This window comes from Rutilus rutilus (genome assembly GCF_951802725.1).
Source record: "Rutilus rutilus genome assembly, chromosome: 3".
Lineage (NCBI taxonomy): Eukaryota > Metazoa > Chordata > Actinopteri > Cypriniformes > Leuciscidae > Rutilus > Rutilus rutilus.
In genome coordinates, this window is record NC_140211.1 from 18,720,356 (window position 1) to 18,742,382 (window position 22,027).

The window sequence follows — 22,027 nt, forward strand, 5'->3', positions numbered from 1 at the left end:
ATGTAAGATATCGTCTTGCTCTGTGCATTGGGATTTGCATAAAGCTGGCTGTTCATACATGGGGCAATTTGCACAGTGCATTCCAGTCAAATTTCTACACTATGTTTTCTCAGCACTCACAATAAGAGAAAAAACATTTAAGTTTGAGAGTATAAATGCAGTAGATACACAGAGAAATTTATACAAAAGCATAATAAATACAAGCAAGCTTTGATATTAAAGCACTGCTTCACAAAGGTACTAATAGTAAGGCAAAATAACCATTGAGTTTTGGAATTTCAGGAGGAGTATTTTCTGGTCATTAAAGTGTCTATGACAGGCCTCAGAAATTACAGCATTTATCATGCTAATAAAACATTCACCTTTTTTTTTTTTTTTTTTTACTCAAAACCTCAAAATAAAACTGCAGAAAATATCAAACTCTAGCAAACATCAAGAGGTAAACAGACTGTTACAGGAAGTGCATTAGCCAATCAATGAGGTTGATAAATACAAATCTACAGCCCATTTTGCCCTATATGAATGGTCATAATTATTTCACAGTGTTAAAAACTGGAGATTTTGTTCTCCCAGACCCATGGGACTCATGATAGCTTATAATGTTTCACGGAAAATCGAACTATTGCATGCCTGCTTTTGTTTCTTCTCTCAGTTCCCAGATTTTAAAACTGAATGTGAGGCATATAAAACAAAAGTTTGCAATGTATTCAATTAAAAAACACTGTCAGGATTCCTGTTGAAAACATATCCATATAAATGGATATAAAATTCAATTCAAGCCACTCTAATGTGTGCCAGACAATGAAGGGACTGTGAATCCACTTTTGTGGAATTTCTTTACACAGCAAATGGATATCCACATTTTTGTTGCATTTCCCTTATCGAATTGCTATTTCAATGGATGCAAAAGCCTACTTTTTTTGGTAGTGATACTGGATGGTCATTTTCAAAAGCTTGGGGTTGTTTTTTTTTTTTAATTTTTTTTTTTTTATAGAAGTCTCTTATTCTCACCATTTAATCAAAAATACAGTAAAAACAGTAATATTGTAAAATATTCTTACAATTTTCTGTTTTCTATTTCTCCAGTCTTCAGTGTCACATGATCCTTCAGAAATTATTCTAATATGCTGATTTGGAGCTCAAGAAAGCTCCAATAAATAAGCTTATTATCATCAAATATTTTTGTGGAAAACGAGATACATTTTCAGGATTCTTTGATGAATACAAAGTTCAAAAAGGAACAGCATTTACTTGAAATAGAAATCTTTTGTAACATTATAAATGGCTTTAAAGGGGTGGTATAATGCCCCTTTTCACAAGATGTAAAATAAGTCTCTGATGTCCCCCAGAGTGTTTATGTGAAGTTTTATCTCAAAATATTTTTTTACAGCATGTTAAAATTGTCCCTTTTTGAAGGTGAGCAAAAACGTGTAGTTGTGTGTCCCTTTAAATGCAAATGACCTGCTGCTCCCGGCACAGAGGGCGGAGCTTCAAGAGCTTGTGTGTGTTAGCGTCTCCGATTACCTCACGCAGACAAGCACTAAAATGTCAGAAACTGTTCTGCCTTTTATGTTTAAACTGGAGTCGGACAATGATGGAGATACTCAATAAGAAGTGACATGATGTAGAATGCAACAGGACGTTTCTGAATGGTTAGTTGATGAATTTACGTTGCGGATGTGGAGTTAACTATCTTCAAGTCTTTGATTAACATATTCTGTCATGATAATCTATAAAATCGCTTGTGGGGGAACTGTTGTAAGATGCCTACAGAGTGACATGCTATTGCATTTGTTACGTACTATATTGCATGTGAAAAGACGGATGCGATAGCTTGAGCAGACTCACAAATGTGCTGTACTACAACAACTCTTCCTCTTCTCAACATGGACTGCGTGTTCCTGGGGGCGGGGTTTATGTAAATTTTGGGTTAGTGATGTTACTAACCCCGGAGGAATCTCACGAAGTCCCTACCAGCCTTTTGTTGTAGTCCGTAAAAAACGATTTCTTTAAAAGCAAATATCTTCCTTTGCTTTGAACTTTGAGCGTCGTAACTTTGCAGATGTTGTTTATGCTCAAACAGCAACATTACACACTAACTAAAGTTAGAAAAGTGACTTTAATGTCACTTCTGATCAATTTAATGCATCCCAGTTGAATAAAGTATTAATTTCTTTAAAAAAAAAAATCATACTAACCCAAACTTTTGAACGCTATGTACCAAAGATACTTCATCTGTTTAAGAGTGGGTTAAACAGTATGTTTGAAATACTGCAACCACTTACATGACATGTATACTGCTATGTTGCGTTTTTGTACCATTCCATGGCTCGGCATGGACAGGGAAGCAGCATTCTCACTTATTCTTAATATCAAACTCACCAACAGTGAGCTTATGCACTTAGCCACCATCTGGCATGTTTGTACCATTATATCACTCCAGCCACTGCAATGTACCTCTTCACTTCAACACTTACTGTTGTATAAAATAGAGTGTAGAAGGGTAAGATAAGGAGGAAGAGTCGATGAAAAAGTGGTGTGTTGTATGTCTTGGATATCCCTTTCTCCTCTAGTAGTGCAGCACAGAGGCCCGTGGAGCCAAAATGGGTCAGAACTACTGACCTTGAGGCAAAAAAGGTGCAACTAGCTCACTATCTAAATCTTACTTTTGAATCAACCTGATGATCTAATGATTGATTCCGAAACAGAATGGTCCCATCCCAGTCCTTCTCCATAAACCTCTTTCCCCCATGGTCTTCAGTCCTGAGTTTTGAGGACTCCCTCCTTATTGGAAGCCCTCCAGCGACTGGGGGTAGCTGGGTTCGCGGGAATTGCCGAAGATCCAGCAAGTCTTTGTACTGAATTTCAGGCCTGATCATGCGCAGGCAAGCTTCCCACGTGGCGTTGTCCAGTCCCGACTGCAACTCATAACCCAAGATCTTCACTAATCCACTCTGGAAAGGGCGGATGGTCTTGTCTCGGATACGACTGGCTTCTATGGGACGGCCGCCGTCACGTAAGCAAATGCGAGTGAGAATCTGCCTTTTGGTCCTAAGCAAGGCCACCTCAGTCTCCATCCGACTACGCCCAAAGCGCTCTACTTCCTGCCAAAAAGTGAGATTGAAAGATTGGTAAAGGTGCCAGTCCAGCGCATTCCACTCACGTAATTTTGATTTTTGCTTGTCTGTTAAAGCCAAAGGGGCTGGAGCTGCCTTGACCACCCATCCTGACCTTCCACTGGGCACTTGCTGCCTGGCGTTTAGGCTAAAAGAAACCACAGCATCTAGTGGCCAGCACAGAGCGTGGCGCAGCAGCACCATAGATTGGTCAAAATACTCTGAGAGAAGGATGAGCTTGAAGTTCCGACGCACTGCTGCCACACCGCGCTTGACTAGCGCTAGGCTGAAGTTAGAGGTATGATCCAGACCAAAGTCAAACCACATCAGGTTGCGGGCATAGTGGTTGTTTCGGAGTCTGGGGTCGTAGTACTTATAGGGGTTGTCTGCAAAATCTCCCAGTCCTTTGGCACGCCTGAAGGCAGGGGCAACGTTTTTATAGTAGGCATAGGAGGATTCAGCTAGCGCCAAAGGTTCTCGAAGGATGGAGAAATAGAAGGTGTCAGCTGGCATGACCTTCTCAACCTGTAACAAAAGTGAAAAAGAGAATAACATTCCAAATAGGATCTCAAATATAAATGGTTATAGAAGAGGATATTTCTACAGTTTTTCCTGATCAGAAAGTCCAAATTCTGGACTAGAAGAAAATAAACATGCTATAAAAGTAGTATAAATCTGCAATTAGCTAGTTAATTAGTATCTGACATCTGCTAGCGTCAATCAAAATAATTTGCATGATTATGTGGTATTTATTATTAATGAAAACATAGTGTCAGAAAGAAAGGTCTTTGATGCCCAAGCAGTTTTAGGCCAGAAAAACAATATTAATACTAAGGAATCAAATTGGTTTCATTGCTTGGACGCCTAATTAATTTGATTAAATATGTATGAACAGAGTGTGCTTGCAACAGATCTGTCCGAGAAAATGGCAGCTACCATGTGCTGTACCTCTGGTTTGTTGAAACGCATGTGATTTCCCATAATGTCAAATTCTGCCACGTGAGGGCCTCTGTATCCTTTCACCCTCTGGGCGATAAAGGGCAGCGGGTAGCCAAATTGGTATCCCATGGGCAGGGCAAATTTAAGGCCCCGCTCCTCTCCAAAGCGATAGAGCAAATTGAGAACGGTGCTGCTTGCTGTCTTGTGAGTCTTCAGGAACATGATGTGTATGTGGGGCTGACAAGACCCCAGAGAGTCCCCTTGGGAATTGTCAGAGGGAAAAGAGTAGAGGGAGCGAGGCCTCTCAGGCTGCATCCAGCTAATGGAAAGAAAGAACAAATTATGACATAAAAATTATAACAAGAACGAAAATGAATCTCCCGTTCTACTCAATATGCTAAGAAAAATGACAGGATGAACAGTGAAATGGGGAAAATAAATTAAACAAGGCAGAAAGGCCTGTCAGGTTACAGATAATTACACAAGAGAGATCATTGAGATAAAGTGATTAAGAAAGTAGATAATAAACACTTCAAAGAGAACGGGTGAGAATAGATTAGCCACAAATAATGAATTGAGAGATACTCTGAGAATGTGGAATGCATAATCACTTATTTGTACCAAAAGGCACATTATATATTAGTAGAATAAATTCCATAATAAGATTCCATACAGAAGAATAATTACACAATACTCTTGACTGGCTAAATAGCATTTGATGAAAAATAAAAAGTTTGTCATTGTTTACCTTCATGTCATTCGAACCTGTATGACTTTATAAAATGTCTTCTTTTATGTTCAACAGAAGAAAAAAAAGTCATGCGGGGGGGGGGGGGGGGGGGGGTAAACAAGGAAATTCATTTCCTTCTCAGAAGAGCCTTTAGCAACATGTCAGAGATGATTCTTTTATTTAGTTATTTTGCTGCAGTAAATAATCCAGAAACATTTAAGCAACATTGTTTCTTAACACTGAGTGTTAAATGACAATACTATGTATTTAAGCAAATCCTGTATATAGAGTACAGTAAACAAGAAGAAATATTTGAGAAGGAATGAAAATAGAAATGGGAACATTTTTCTTACCTCTTGTTGAAGATGACTCCCAGAAGTTGCCCAGCAAAAGCGATGACAACAAATACCAGGAGTGCTTTCCAAATGGGCCCCAGCCGATAACATCCCAGCCACCGCATTCTCCTGTGACCAAGAGGAGAACTGTTAGCCTCGACTGTGATATTGTGCAGCGCAGAAGGAGAGTGAAATGTTCAATAATAAAGTATCAAATGATAAAAAAAGGTACAATAAAAGGGAAGAACGTGACTATGCGAAGAATGGAATGGGTTAGAAAGGACAAGCCGTGATTTGAAACACAAAAGAGACATTATACCAGAGAAGTGAGGAGTCATTCAATATGACAGAAAAAAAACTGAGACAAACAGGCAGGTGTATCTGTTGTCAGGTCAAATCCACGTATAGTTAACACATACAAAAAGCTTAAAGGCTGCTTTTTAAAACTCTTGTCCATGCCTTATCTAGCTATCTGCATCCTAGACTCTCTCCCACTGGCCACTCAGGATTAGATCAAAGAGAACAGACTTTTGTCCACTGCTTCATTGCAAACTATATTATGTTTGCATGAAAACGGGTGTAGAGGGGATTAAACAGGCTGCGGGAGAGAATAGATGCGAAAATTGGCCTTTTTCCATACGCTTGCCTCGTCTTGTTTAAAAGGATGTTGCAGAATTCGTTTGAACAAAGACAGACTGCCTCTGTCATAAATCACAGATCGCGCCTAACAGTCTAAAGCCTGATGCACTTACCGAGCTGACCGTCTGAAAGCCATAATAAAACCCGGCCGTTATCACTATAGATCGGCGCTTGGCAATAGCCTCGGTGCATCTCGTCCGATGCCTTTCAAATCCGCCCGACGACGTCTGTGTAATGCAAGTGCTCCATCCGTGCGTATATGGTCCGACAACAGAGCGCCTGCACGATTGCCGTCAAGTGCGTTAAATTCCCCGTTTGCCTGACGTGCATGCATGCGCTTCGCTTTGGTTTCTCGATAGGTTAAGGCAGAGAAAAGGAACTGCTTTGTGTTTTGGGAGAGTGTGGGCGGTGTTTAGGGACCGGTCTGCTGCTATGCGAGTCGAGGTCTGACGTCAGACCTGCTCTTAGTCTTTGCTTACAAGCACAAATCCAGATTTGCTGGAACGATAAGCGCAGACATTATTGCAAGCGGACAGGGTTGGGGAGTAACGGAATACATGTAACGGCGTTACGTAATCAGGATACAAAAATCCAGTAACTGTAATCCGTTACAGTTACGTCAAAAAACGTAGTAATCAGATTATAGTTACATTTAAAAAAAGGGGGGAATACTTTCAGGATTACAATGGTTTAATTTAAAACTAAATAAATAAGTATTTTGGCATAATAACACTATATTAAGCGCCTGGTTCTGTTGCCAGTAATGACTCACGTGTGCCACGCGCTGGTGAATGCGCAAATAACAGCTGTCTACAATCTCCTCAGACGCAGATTGAATCACTGCTGCTAGTAGAAACGACGCTGCCTGCGGGTAAAATCGCTTTTAATTCATGGAAATTCCGCTGCTATTTTGTAGAAATTAGGAGAGTATCTTTTTTAGTACTCAAAATGTCCTTTCTTAATCTTTTCTCACGTAACGGGATGTTCGCTGTCTAGGTAACGTAGGGGAACTCCCACTGCCAACGCCCCAAGTTCAGTCAGGCAAATTAAGAAAGATCACGGCTTTAGTCAACATGTAGGCCTATTTTAAAATAAACTAATATGTAGATTGTGCAAAAATTTTAAATGTTGTGTTTTTATTTTTAAGTTAAAAATTAGTTACAAATAAAACAAAATAATCTGTAATACCATACATTAGCCACTAGATGTCTGTATAGCCCTTTACATAAATATATATTCGGGCCTGTGTGTATATTTTGAAAATATTGTAATGTACACTGAGCCAAATTCTTAATAAATAAAAGTTTTTTAATATTTTTTTTTAATAATATTTCTTCTTGCTTGACTTTATTTATATACGTGACCTTGAAGTAATCCAAAAGTAATTAGTTGCATTACTTTCATATTATAGTACTTGGATTACGTTACTGAATACTTTTTTTATGAAGTCATTTGTAACTGTAACGGACTACATTTTTAAAGTAATCCTCCCAAGCCTGCAAGCGGAGCACAAGTAAACGGCACATCCATCGTTATAAAGATAGCCACGAATACGGTAGCCTACTCTCCGATGTTTTATTACATTTTTAGAGCATTAGACGCACACATGGAATGTTTTTTTTTTGGTTTTTTTTGCATAGATATTAGATCAGCGATGGGCAACATGGGTCCTGGAGTGCCCCTGTCCTGCAGAGTTTTGCTCCAACCCTGATTTTAAAAAAAAAATCACCTGTATAGCCTTAGTAACCGTAAAGACATTGATAAGCCTGTTCAGATGTGTTTGACTAGGTTTGGAGCAGGACAGCTGCAGCAATCCAGGGCCGACATTGCCCATCCCTGTGTTAGATCAACTATTATTTTGCATAAAATTAACTTTGCATGTAAAGTAGCTAGTTTTAAACACATCAAGACCTGACCTTTTGCCAAGTCTAGACTTGTGAATATGCCTACTTCCATGGAGGTAGGTATGTGAAAAACATTATTTGAGCCGAGTAATACGTCTGAATTCATAGTATTCATAAAACAGTAGGCGAAAAGTACCGAATTACCCAATTCTTCCACTGAGATTCGGAAGTGTGCATTCAATGGCACGTTACTATCATGATGCCACTGGAGTAGATTTGTGAAGGGTGCTTCTCAAACAGAAGGGTGGTTCCTAGTGAGGCTGTATCCTTCCTAGTCCTGCGGAGGCTTGTAGGCTAGAGTCCTCCTCAGCATTGAACGCTAGAATGGGACGGTTTAGTAAGGGTGCATATCTACATCCAGTGGCGTAGCGTCTGGGTATGCAGGGAATGCACATGCATATGTGCCTGGGCAGATTGGATTATACGCAGCATGATGTGGAACCCGGAATGCAATTTCAACCGATGGGGCCCGTTAAAAATTAGAAAAATACTTTACAGCAAAACTGGCTTTCTATTAATGCAGCACAGGTAATGACAACAATCTGTGGTCTCCAAGTGGTTTACATTACGCATGGTTTAACATATATGATTAATTTACAACAAAACAAAAGAAAACATAATACCTTTAACTACAAAATAATTTTTTTTTTGTGAATTGGAATGTGTGCAAAGGATTGTGGGTGATTGGGGGACTCGAAGGATACTCTTGATGCATCCTTCAAAACACATGAAGGACGTGAAACGAGTCTTTAAAGGATCCTCTTAATTGAGACATTTGATGGAGTTTGATGACGTGGCAACCAAGACATGCAGCCTTACTAGGACGCAGCCTTCTGATTGAGAAGCACCCATTGAAGGCGGCCACTGATGCAAGTCACATGACAGTGACAACATGGTGAATGTAGAATGGCCGAATTTTATTCATACACACATTTGTATTATATAGAACAGTGGTTCCCATGCATTTACCAACTGCAGTCATACATTTTCCTTTAAGGGACAATATTTAAATAGATTTTTAGGTGCATTTTTTACCTTTATAAAGGCAAGGTTTTTCTAACCCAATTAAATATAGGCTAAATCATGTTTTGTCAAATTCTGAAAATGTCATTAATTTAATTATTAATATAGTAAATAAAGCAATGAATTAAACTAAATCAATAGTTCTCTTACGAGAGGTTCTCTCGTATTGCGTAAGCTAGCTTACGCTGCGGGAAAGTCTCCTTTCTCGAGATACTGAAGCCAAAAATTATCCTTAATTTTTTAAATCTTGTCAACGCAGTGCGGCAGCCTGCAGACCTAGGGCAGGCGAATCGCGTGCCCATTGGCTGCTCTGCGGCAACTGCAGCAGCCTATGGCTGAGCCTTGCGCGTGACGTCACGTCCAATGAGCGCGCTTGGCGCGCTTGATGCGTCACAGCCCGTCATTAGGGGTGTGGCTTAGCGTATATAGGCAAGGTACAGAGGCTGCTTCGCTGATTTCTGTCTCTTCAGCGAAGCTCTTCGCATCGCTGATCTCCGAGGAAGCCGCCGTCGAATCAAGCGACCAGCACGCCGAGGATTTCAGCCTGAGGACGCCGGCCGCTCGCCGCCTTCAGCCTTCCCTGCCTGCTGCGCCATCCGGCATATATATCCTTTCCTTGCTCTGTGTTGTGTGTTTTGTGTGTCCGCCGCGACACACTTGCATCTAAAAGAGCGCGAGGCGTTGTTGCAAATGCCTCGCTCATCCTGTGGCTCGTGCTGAGCCGCGCTCAGCGACGGAGACCGCCACGTGGTGTGCGCTCTCTGCCTGGGCTTCTATGACAGCTGAGCGCTCGCCGGAGCCCCTCCCGCGAGCCTCGCTATTTCCTTCTCCCCACCTCCCGACGCGCAGCGGCCGGTTCGCCCGCACTGCCGTCGCCTCAGGGGATGAAGCAGACAGCGCTGTTTTCTTAGACAGCTGCTTTCTCCCCTCTGTCAAGCCGCGCAAACGGCGCCGCTCACAAGGGATGTCAGAAACGGACGGTCTCGGGCTATAGCTTCCTTTACGTTACAAGAAAGCTACCCCCCGGACGACGCACGCCCCTCCCTGCGCTCTCCCCCTCTGTTCGAGCCGCGCAAACGCGCCGCTCACAAGGGATGTCAGGAGTAGACGGTCACGGGCTGGCTTCCTTTACGTTATAAGAAAGCTACCCCGCGTCTCGGTCGCGCACGTCACTCTCCGGCCACCTCCGTTTCTCACACATTTCTCAGTCCCCTCCTAAGCTCAGGCGACTAGAAATATCAATATTGCAGTAAACGAGCCTGTTTTATTACACGCACGCCTGCAAACATACGATGTCATAGCACATGATGACATCTTCCCGCTCTCTCTCCCTTGTTCGAGCCGCGCAACTGCGCCGTTCTCAAGGGACATCAGAGCGGACGTCACGAGCACCGGCGATAAGAGGAAGAGAGAGTGTTTTCGTCCTCGTATATTCTCAGTCCCCTCCAAGTTCAGGCGGCTGGAAATACTATACTGCAGTAACGAGCCTGTTTTATTACACGCGCGCGTCTGCAAACAAACGCCGAAACGAAACAACGCTCGGTCATATGCTCGCACTAACTAAAAGTTTATGTGTGCTCCTGTGGCTCAGTGGCAGAGCATTGGACTTCCACACGGGAGTCCCGTGTTCGAATCCTGCTCTGGCGGCAGATAAATATTTTTTTCTGCTGGCTTCTCCGAGCTCGCGGCCAGCTTTCTCACATACAGAAAGCGAACCCGTATCCCGCAGGATGGTGCTTGAGTATTTATGAGCGTCTAAACTTATGAGCCATCAAAGCTTCTCGCTCTATCAGTTTCCTATTACACCGATGGTGTTATACGTGTAGAAAATGTGCCCACTCCCACGTGCTCACTGCTACACACAAACACGGTCTCCTCGGTAACGTCCACAGAGCGCACTCTCTTAAAGCGGTCACACGCCGCTTGAGTACTAAGTGTAGGAAATGTGCCCACAACTCTGTGCTCACACCTACCCGTTGCTCGCTCTGCCACTCAGTTACCCCGGGTTGCAGATCCTCTAAAGCTCACTACATTCCAGCTCTAGCCGAAGATAAGTGTAGAAAATGTGCCCACTCTCATGTGCTCACTGCTTCACACAAACACGGTCCCCATGGTAACGCGCTCAGAGCGCTCTCTCTCTTAAAGCGGACACGCGCCGCTCGAGTATTAAGTGTAGTAAATGTGCCCACAACTCTGTGCTCACACATACCCGCTGCTCGCTCTGCCATTCAGTTACCTCGGGTTACAGACCCTCTAAAGCCCCGAAACACTCCGGCTCCGGCCGAGGGTGTCATAAGTGTAGAAATGTGCCCACTCCCATGTGCTCACTGCTTCGCACAAACACGGTCCCCATGGTTACGCGCTCAGAGCGCTCTCTCATAGGCGGACACTCACCGCTCGAGTATTAAGTGTAGTAAATGTGCCCACAACTCTGTGATCACACCTACCCGCTGCTCGAGTTGCAACGGCTCAGGCCGAGGGGATATTAAGTATAGAAAATGTGCCCACTCCCATGTGTTCACTGCTTCACACAACATGGTTCCCACGGTAATGTGCTCAGAGCGCTCTCATAAAGCGGAAACACGCCGCTCGAGTATTAAGTGTAGTAAATGTGCCCACAACTCTGTGCTCACACCTACTCGCTGCTCGCTCTGCCATACGGTTACCCCGGGTTACAGACCCTCTAAAGCTTCCAAAACACTGGCCGTGTTATAAGTGTAAACCCTGCGCCCGCTCACGAGCATGCGCACTCACTTTCAGACACTATATCCCCCACGCCGCTCTCGCGCCAGGGGTGTTTGACAGCAAAACGCGCTCCATCCTTCAGGACCGAGCTACTGAACGCTGTACAGCCGGCCAATACTGTTTATCAGTATTGCGCGCCGCCCCATCCTCTCTGATACAGGTTCTCCATCCCGCGCAGCGCGGCGATCTGAACCCAGAGACCATTCGACCCCTAGCTATGCGTGCAAAAGCATGGGAAGCTATTCAGGGCGCGTCAGAATGGGTGTTGAACACTACAAAACACGGCTATTCGCCTCAATTCGCTCGTCGCCCCCCGCGCTTCTAGCGCAGACGGAGACGAAAGTCGGTTTAGAAGCAGCGCATCTGCTTCGAGCAGAAATAGCGAAGCTGCTGCGCAAAGGGGCCATGGAACAGGTTCATCCTTCCTTGAGCGAGTCAGGCTTTTACAGCCGTTACTTCCTCGTTCCCAAGAAGGACGGAGCTTTAAGACCTATTTTAGATCTGAGACATCTGAACACGGCCCTCATGAGACGGCCGTTCAGGATGATTACAACCAGACAGATCCTTGCGCAGATCCGCCCAGGAGACTGGTTTATCTCTCTCGATCTGAAAGACGCGTATTTCCAGATCCAGATAACCCCCCGTCACAGGCCATTCTTGAGATTCGCCTTCGACGGTCGAGCTTATCAATACACAGTCCTGCCGTTCGGCCTGTCTTTAGCACACCGTACATTTACGAAATGCATGGACACGGCTCTCGCGCCCCTGAAAAGTCAGGGAATGCGAATTCTGAACTATCTGGACGACTGGCTTGTTATAGCGCAGTCAGAGACAGAACTTGTGTCTCACAGAACAGCGCTTCTCAGCCATCTGGAAGGTCTGGGTCTAGCGGTCAATTGGACCAAGAGCTCGCTCTCGCCCCGTCAGTCAATTTCCTTTCTCGGAATAGAACTGGACTCGGTGGCGATGACGGCCAGATTGTCGGAGCAGCGCGCGCGCCGCATCCGGCGCCTCGCCGCATCCTTCAAAGAAGGCAATCGGGTTCCTCTGAAAGCATTTCAGCGCATCCTGGGGCATATGGCCTCAGCTGCAGCAGTGCTTCAGTTGGGTTTACTGCGCATGCGCCCGCTTCAACGCTGGCTAAGAGCGCGCGTATCCCATCGAGCCTGGGCGACCGGTGGCTCGCTAATCAGAGTGACTCAGGGCTGTGTCTCAGCCCTGCAGCCCTGGCTAGCAGCTGAATGGTATCACACTGGAGTGATTATGGGAGTGATTTCACACCGGAAAGTTGTCTCAACAGACGCGTCCAACCTAGGTTGGGGAGCGCTCTTCGAAGGCAGACCGGTCTATGGCCGCTGGTCAGACCAGGAGAATCTCCTACACATAAACTGTCTAGAGATGCTCGCGGTCGAGAAAGCGCTCATGCACTTCCTCCTATTCCTCCATGGTCACCATGTTCTAGTCCGCACGGACAACACATCAGTAGTGGCCTATGTGAACCACCAGGGCGGTGTCAGATCAAAAAAAAAAAAAAAAAAAAAGCTCTGCGCCCTGACGGAACGCCTCCTCGTATGGGCTCAGCACTCTCGGCGCTCTCTGAGAGCATCGCATGTGCCTGGCCATCTGAACGAGGGCCCCGACAGACTGTCCAGGGACAACGTTCCCCTGGGGAGTGGTCTCTACACCTCCAAACAGTCCAGTCGCTGTGGCGCCGCTTTGGCAGAGCGAAAGTCGACCTCTTTGCGTCAAAAGACAACGCACACTGCCCAGTATTCTTTTCAAGAGCGAGGACGCGCTGGCCCAGACGTGGCCCAGCGGCCCGCTATATGCTTCTCCCCCGGTCTCTCTGCTGCCTCAGGTCATCGAGAGAGCCAGGAAAGCGCGCCACACAGTGCTCTTCATAGTGATTTACCAGAAGGGGTGATGAACACGATCATACAATCTAGAGCTCCCTCCACGAGGCGGCTCTACACGTCTAAATGGTCGGTGTTTAACAAATGGTGCACTGCCAGAGGGCTCGATCCACAGACATGTGGGGTCTCGCAAGTATTGTGCTTCCTTCAAGAGCTACTGGACGCGGGCAGGTCCCCCTCCACGCTCAAAGTCTATGTCGCGGCCATTTCAGCGCTCTCTGTCTCAGAGCCGGGCCGCGCATTAGGAAGGAACGAGTTTGTCATCCGCTTCCTTAGAGGAGCGAGAAGGATGAACCCCCCGCGACCCCCTTCGGTTCCTATGTGGGATTTTTCACTGGTCTTAGACGCCCTGAAAGCACATCCCTTTGAACCCCTGGAAACTGTGGATATGAAATACCTCACGCTCAAAACCGTTTTTCTGATAGCACTGTCTTCAGTAAAACGTGTGGGAGACCTTCACGCGTTATCCACTAACGCTGCGTGCCTCGAGTTCGGACCCAATGACTCTAAAGTTATTCTCAGACCGAGGCATGGGTATGTCCCCAAAATTTTGGGCACTCCCTTCAGAGCGCAGGTCATTTCCCTTTCAGCCCTGCCGAATGCTGGCTGCGAGGCAGATAGTAATCTCCTCTGCCCAGTCAGGGCGCTGAGAAGCTATATTTCACGCTCCGCCGCCTTCAGGCGTTCAGAGCAGCTCTTTGTTTCGTTTGGTGGGCGCACCAAGGGTCTCGCCGCCTCGAAACACACCCTATCCAGATGTATAGTTGACGCTATCGCAGCTGCTTACGCATCTAAAAACCTGCAGTGCCCTTTGGGCATTCGGGCGCACTCCACCAGAGGCATGGCCTCATCGTGGGTGTGGTCCAGTGGGATTCCCATTCATGACATTTGTGCAGCGGCAGGCTGGGCCTCCCCTTCCACATTTGTTAGGTTTTACAACCTGGAAGTTCCCGCTTTGCAGGCCAAAGTGTTATCAGCCTAAGTCTCGCGTAGCCAGCCCACTGTCTGTGCGCGGGCTATGTTGCTGATTTAGCTCTACTGGTTGAGCTGCACTATGTGGAAAGTGTCAGTTGGACCGGCTGTGCCGCTCCCTGCCCCATATTATGTGCTTGTGTACTGTGGTATCTTGGCCGCCCAGCTCCACTTCGCGTTCCCTGGGCTCCCCATGGGATTCATTCAGGATGCTGGGCGCGCGCACGGCGTTGACAAGGGTGTTCCCGCAGCATAAGCTAGCTTACGCAATACGAGAGAACCTCTCGTAAGAGAACGTACTCGGTTACTAACGTAACCTCTGTTCTCTCTAGAGAGGGAACGAGTATTGCGTAACCCGCCGTGCTCTCGCCACGAGCTCATTTCGCTTCATGCGACAGAAACCAGCGAAGCAGCCTCTGTACCTTGCCTATATACGCTAAGCCACACCCCTAATGACGGGCTGTGACGCATCAAGCGCGCCAAGCGCGCTCATTGGACGTGATGTCACGCGCAAGGCTCAGCCATAGGCTGCTGCAGTTGCCGCAGAGCAGCCAATGGGCACGCGATTCGCCTGCCCTAGGTCTGCAGGCTGCCGCACTGCGTTGACAAGATTTAAAAAATTAAGGATAATTTTTGGCTTCAGTATCTCGAGAAAGGAGACTTTCCCGCAGCGTAAGCTAGCTTACGCAATACTCGTTCCCTCTCTAGAGAGAACAGAGGTTACGTTAGTAACCGAGTACGTTTCAATCAAATGAAATCAGTATCAACAAAAGTCCACTGGCACAAGCTGCATCTTGATGTATTTACACTGTTTAATGCTGCTCAGAACATTTACATTGAATGCAATTACAATGGCATAACAAATTTCACTTAGTCGCTTAGTCTAAGTCTTAATGAGTGAGTCTTCAAGTCATTCATTCAGTTACGAAGCAAGTGTATTTATGTACTGTATTTATGAATGGGTCATTGAAACAGTTCTGCTGTTGCTTTCATTGGAACTATTATTTCATTGCAAAATAGAGCAAACAATATTGACAATACTGTTTAAAATGTACGTCACTTAATATTACCTTTTTGTTTGTTGAACTGTTATATGAAATCAATGTCACTTTTGCAATCGTGTGGATATTCTGGAAAAAAATGCATTCTTGCTCATATAGGCTAATACAGGGGTTCTCAAACTTTTCCATGCCAAGGCCCCCCAAATACCACTAGGTTCTGGTCAAGGCCCCCCTTTTGCAGGATGTGTTATTGAAACCATCGACAATACTACGGCACGTGTAGAAATAAATAAATAAAACATCTAGGTGTACATCAGATTATGTGATGGTGTTTGATATCAGAAAGATTATAGAGATGCACCGATTACAATTTTCAAGGCAGATTCCGATTTTCATTGAGTTTGACTTGCCGATACAGATTTTAGCCGATTCTGATTTCATTTTTTCTAACCACTTTACAGCACACACAAATATTTTATATATATATATATATATATATATATATATATATATATATATAATAAAACACCACTTTTACCCAAACTGATTAATAAAAACAAGTTTAAATGGATACATTTTCTATAAATATTTTTGTCTTAAGACAAAAATTCTACTCCAGTTCTTGTTCAAACACACTATACATGCAAATTATGTGCATTTAGGTAGTACTTTTTGTGTGAAATCATATTTATTTTGTCCATCAAAAGTGTGCCTTCACTTTAATTTAGCGTGAGCAGCGCAGCAAAAATAGACTCGGCGCCGAAACCCTCCGCTTCACTACTGTTCATGCGACGCTCCTGCTTGACGCTCACGCGCTGCTCCTGCTCGCGGTGTGAATACACTCACTGAACATGCACGCCGAAAAAAAAATCGCGCTGCTCACGCGCCGCTCGCGGTCTGAAACGGCCGTAATTCACAAAGGTTTCCTACATGTGCGTTCTGTGTGCATGTGTAACCCCTCATTTACACCGCACACGTCTGCAGCGCATTACGGCTGCGACACGGCTACCGGAGCTGATCGCGCCCATTCTAGTCAATGCTTGTGTTTACACCGGCCGCGACGCGGCGCGTTTCAGAAGCTTCCCAGAAACGGCTCTCCGCGCCGCTTCGCTAAATATAGGCGCCTAGTCTATTTTTGACGGACGCGCGTCCAAGTCGCACCAGAAATACAAAATAAAAGTTAAAAAAACATTGTCAAATTCAAAATAAACACCCTGTGCAAACTCCCAAACGTATTACACACCAATATCCTTGGTAGAAACCATAGACTGTATGGTAGAAACCCCAAAATCAAGAAAAACCACGTCGGACAGGCAAATCACGTGGTCTCGCGCATCCAGTCGCTCCGCTTCTGAAATGCTCCTGGTGTGCGTGTGAGTTGGCACCGCGTGGAGGACGGAATAAAACCTTGTCGCAGACGTAATGCACCGCACATGTGTGCAGTGTAAATGAGGGGTAATGCTGATGTTGCGCGATGTTATACATGCGGCGCCCGAGTGCATTTGAATCGGCATATGTCAGACTGAAAATCACATAAAAATCGGCCAATTCTTGTCACTAGCCGATTAATCAGTTAATCTCTAAAAGATTAACATTAAAAGTATAATGTTCAGAAAGGCTATGCAACAAATTATTATAATGTTATTTCATAATACTCATATTAGCAAATATTTAATATTTTATATAAATATATATATTTTTTAAACTTTTTTTTCTGCTTTTTTTTCCAACTTGCTGCGGCCCCCCTGGCGGCCCCCAGTTTGAAAACCCCTGGGCTAATTTATGATCAACATTAAAAACAAGAACTCACACAGGGTATTATTTTTGAATCGCAGATTTGTCTTAAATTGATCTCTATGCACTCTCTGTGTTTATATTTGTTCTTCATGCTAGTGCTAAATCCCCACTTTTACATGTCGAGAATGGCAGTAATATAGCACGATTTGCTAATACAGCATACTATGCACGCAACCATATCTACATCATATGCACGCTGCTTGTGTGGATGCAGTCAGTTTTGACCAAAAAAGATGAGGTAGCCTAATTGATTGGATGTCACGTATTTTAAGTCCATTTTCCCTTTTTACTCAGCATGTTGTTCGCGTCCCCCCTCTGTCACGTACCAGAGTTTGGGAACCACTGATATAAAAAAAAAAATTTAATGGTGGCAAAGTCATTTTTCTAAAAACCACATGTATTATGTACAAAGAAATGAAACCAAACACCTTTTAATCACTGTTGACTTTGCTTACATGATGGAATATCATACATCTCGCAAGTTATTTTGGCAAAAACGACATGTAACCAAATTCAAGGTTATTGGCTAGAAGTGGGTTATTCATGGATTAAGAACATTAATATCGCCAGTGAGGTAAAAAGAGGAAAAAGATGTAAAATCCAGGAAACCAGATGCAGGAAATCTAAACCGGACGTCTACCTTATTGAAATTCATACAGTGAAATGAGTCCTTGTTGAAAATTTCGTATGAACCATTTGCCTGTTAAAGGCAAACTGTAAGCTTGCAGTTGCTTATAAGAAAGAGAAAGAGTTTATACAGATGAACTTATTCAAATCGGAATCGGACATCATGGATTGCAGTGTTGCACTGTGTTCAGTGTTGCCTAGAGTGAGGACAATGCAACAAATAGATGCTGAATAGCAGTACAGAAAACACTGGCATGTCCTCTAAAGATGTAATTAACTAACACCCGCTCACCGGATGAAATCTAATAAAACTGCAAAACTGCTTCAGGGATTCTCAGGATGACAAATAGCTCAAAATAGAACCAAAAACAATCACTCAATAATCCTGGAAGCATATCCAAGTAAGCAGCTCCAAGTTATTTTTTGAGGTCCTGATCACAAGTGGTCAGTTGAGACAGATGGCCATTTACACCTTCTTTGTCTCCTGTGGCCGCTTGTGATCGGATTTTGTTGAGGGAAAGGATTCTGTTTTGTCACACTCAGCATGCACATTACTTACAACATCAGTGCTTTTGTTTTTTACACATTATTTTATTGTATATCCACAACGGTAACAGTAAAATGCTCATTAGTCGAGCACCTGTACCTGATTCACAACAGCTCTTTGCCTAAGGTAAATTTCACCTTTCACTTTAAAATGAAAATAATGATTTATTATTTTCGTTCACTTTAATAGAGTATAGAGTATAGAGTAATAGAGTATAGGCTAGAGTAGCTCACTTTAAAGTGAAAATAAGCCCATGATTTACTCACCCTCAAGCCAAGTGTATACATGGCCTGAGGGTGAGTAAATCATGGGCTTATTTTCACTTTAAAGTGAACTACTCCTTTAACAACAGGCAAATTTCCTGCATCTGGTTTCCTGGATTTTACCTCTTTTACCTCATGTTGTTGTTTTTTTGTTTTTGTTTTTTCACCTCATTGGCGATATTAATGTTCTTAATCCATTTTGTTGTAAGTAAATGTAAACATGCTGGACATCTTTGTGTAAAAATATTGGATGCACAATTGGATTTGTGGATGACTTAATGCAATTAGTTGCCATTTAGCAGCTTTAGCAGCTTTTTCTAAAGCAGCTTACAGTACGCTAATTGCTGGAACAGTGCCTTGTAGTAAGTTGCCAAGGAACAGTATTGATACAAAAGTTTCACAGCAATGCCATAGAACCATAGAAGCCACAGGTGCCCCAAATAACTTTTCAGCAAGCAGTTCTTAAAATAACTTGTTTTTTTTTTTCAAAGAACATTTTAATAATCTAAAGAACCTTTTCCATTCTAAAGTACCATTTATTCAATCAAAAGATTCCATGTATGTTAAAGGTACAATCAATGTCAATAAAGAACCTTTATCTCACATATGATTATCAACTGTCTGAATGGAACATTTGTAAACCAAGCATGGTTCTGACTGTTGACACTTCACACATAGTCACTTCCCCTTTGCATAGTTTGGATAGAAGGTAGGTTAGACTGCAAATGCAGTGAATCTGATGATAAGCTGCCTGTAGCTTGAATTATGTGCAAGGTAATATGAAGGCGACTGTAGGCTATATGGTGATGAATAGCTTTCTTTATGGCTCTAGTTGAAACCTTTAAATGCAAAATTTACAAGGAGCCAGATTTACAAGTGACAAACAATATGAAAATATGTATTGGGCAAACATAACAAAATGTAACAAAAATGAAATGCATAATTATTATTATTTTATTTTTTTTACTTTTTGATTATTTGTTTTAATGTGGTCAGATATCTTACAGTTTGAGTGTTTGGTTTCTAAATGCCTCTTAACTTTAATGGTTTCATTCTCTCTGCATCAAATATTTCACTGCACAAAACATTTGATCCTAGCTGAAAGTGAACCCATATTTAATTTAGTATGGGTCATTTTAGCTTTTGTTTTGTTTTGTTCTTGGCTTTTTGAGGATGAGGGCATGTCACGCAACCTGACCATGTTGGCATTTACCTAAATTGGCTACTGATGCACTGCACAGCCTTTGACGTCAACAGCAAAAGGTAAGTGAAGCGTTTTCTCTTCCCTTTTAAAACTTGATACATGTATTTATTTTGCTGTCCTATACATGATTATACAGTTAGTTGCATATAGCACTTTTTCCTTGCTGTCTAGGATCCAATCAGAACAGAGGTGCGACCCATTTTTAAGTGTTCTACAGGCTGGCTTACTGACTTGGTACTGAAATTGTAAACTTGAGGTACCATGCATGCCTAAAGGCATAAATTAAAACTGATGGTTCCTAAAAAGTGTCCGTCCATGTTTTCTGTTCAAGAAACAAAACACAGGTAATATTGAACCAGTGATAAAACAGTGAAACATAATCATCCAAATGATCATTTCAGTTCATCTGGGAAATATTTGGTGCACCTCTTTCCATCCAAAATCCTGGACTAGAACAATACATTTTATAATACAGATAACATAAAAAAAAACATAAGATACAGCAGTCTTTAATTGCTGCTTCTTTTCACAGATCAGTCCAATTCAGGAACAAACCATTCAGACAACAATGCAGCAAAAAGATTAAACTCAAAATTACTCAACATGCTTCTCCCAATGTGCCAATGAGAGCTAGATCATATTCATTTTGGTCGGTTATTTTTATATATCGCACATAAGACACATGGGTCACTTTTATGATATAAGGTGTTTTTTGTTGTTGTTGTTTTTATAATTTCAGAGCTTGACAGCTTCAGTCATAATTCATTTTTATAATGAAAAGGTGACCAGGATATTCTTCCAAAAACCAAGTCAATCAGTCAGGTTTAGAAAAACATGAGGGTGAATGAGTAATGACAGCACTTTTGGAGGATTCACTATCCCTTTACGCTGTGTGTGAGAAAGGTAATCCCTTAGTGAAACTTCAGAACAAGACAACAGTTGGTTCTTTGCAGAAAGTTGCATGTGTGTGGAAAATTGGAGAGTGGACAACAGTCCAACCTTGTTCCACATGCAGGCCATTCACATGAGACCAAAGAAACCCTTCAAGAAACTTAGCAGCTGCTAAACAAGCTTACCTTCACTAATCGACCCCATAGCCGAATAATCTACTTATTTACCCGGGATGACTATAGCAACGGAAAAGCGCTTTAGGGTGGATATGTCATTAGATGTTGACCCGACACGTATTCAGGACAAAAGTAGAATTGGCCTAAATAAAGTATAAAAGTGACTAAAAAGTAGCCTGACTATACAGAAGAGAGAATAAAGTGTAAAACTTAATCGCAGGGCAAATGGTTTCCAGAAAATAATTACCAGTAGGCTAAGTTATAGGTGCGGTCAGATTCAGATGTTTTAATATAAAAAACTGGACGACGCTGAAGGTGGAAATGCACCCTTAGACTGTCATTAGTATTTGTTTGTATTATCAGGTCTACTTACCCAAACTGTGTCTCAAAGAGGCGTCAGTGCAAATTTGTGGCTGTTCCTTTACTCCAAGAGCAGAGAAATGTTAGTTCGCGCGGCACTCCAGCATTCCCTGTGAATCAAGCCTACGCGAGTCTTCCGTTATCCACCAACTGGCACCAAATGCAAAAAAAGTTTTGTGTTGATAAACAGCTCACCACGCTGAGATATTTGACTGTCCTTCAAACTATATTAAACGCGTTTAAGAAGTTCCTCGCGTCTGCCTGCTAAGACAATCCATCTGTCCCAACCCCCATCCAACTGTATCCCCGTCTGTCTAGCTCTCTGTGCGTGCACGCGCGGCGCGCTCTCTTCACTCCGTAGGGAGAGTGTAACTTTATCCTGACTGCTGCAACATCTTAATACCATATACATTTCAGTGCTTTTGTTGCAACACTGCAGAAATAAAAGTGACAGTTGTGTTAGAACAATCATTTATTCATTAATTGAATCCATAATGAAATCTTCTGTGTCAATACTTATGAAAATAAATGTTCTTTAATGACACATGGTTCCCTGAAGATCCTTTAACATCCATGGAACCTTTCCATTCCACAAAAGTTGTTTTTAAATGTTATTCACACTAAGAATGGTTCTTTTAACTGTTCACTGAAAGGTTATTTGGGGAACCAAAAATGGTTCTTGCAAAAATATCATTTTAAGAGTGTATGTCTGTATCTATATGTGGGCCTTTAAATATAAATAAGGATGTGACCAAAATTTAGGTTTATAATTAAACGTAAAAAAAAAAAAATAATAATAAAGACCTAAAATTCTATTATAAATTTGTGTAAAATTTCAAGTTAAA

The 22,027-nt window shown here is 43.0% G+C and overlaps 1 protein-coding gene across 2 annotated transcripts; it reads right to left on the reverse strand.

Annotated features, from left to right (window-relative positions):
* Window positions 1–990: 990 nt before the first annotated feature.
* On the reverse strand, window positions 991–21,503 carry gal3st4 (galactose-3-O-sulfotransferase 4). 2 transcript variants are annotated; one of them, XM_084405554.1, is made up of 4 exons: window positions 5,873–6,164; window positions 5,139–5,249; window positions 4,065–4,374; window positions 991–3,641 (listed from the first exon to the last, which is right to left on the reverse strand). In XM_084405554.1, the coding sequence occupies exons 1-4, from the start codon at window positions 5,893–5,895 to the stop codon at window positions 2,652–2,654; spliced, it is 1,434 nt and encodes a 477-aa protein (XP_084261680.1). In that variant the 5' UTR covers window positions 5,896–6,164; the 3' UTR covers window positions 991–2,651. The 2 variants fall into 2 exon arrangements, with proteins under 2 accessions (XP_084261680.1, XP_084261681.1); XM_084405555.1 differs by lacking the exon at window positions 5,873–6,164 and adding an exon at window positions 21,196–21,503 and having other exon boundaries at window positions 997–3,641.
* Between the last annotated feature and the right edge of the window lie 524 nt (window positions 21,504–22,027).

Excerpts from the sequence above, each read along its gene's own strand:
- gal3st4 (XM_084405554.1), bottom strand. The coding sequence starts at position 5,895 with ATGGCTTTCAGACGGTCAGCTCG. Across the intron at positions 5,250-5,872 it reads GCTTTCAGACGGTCAGCTCG|GAGAATGCGGTGGCTGGGAT; the intron begins GTAAGTGCATCA and ends TCTTGGTCACAG. Across the intron at positions 3,642-4,064 it reads TGCGTTTCAACAAACCAGAG|GTTGAGAAGGTCATGCCAGC; the intron begins GTACAGCACATG and ends CTTTTGTTACAG.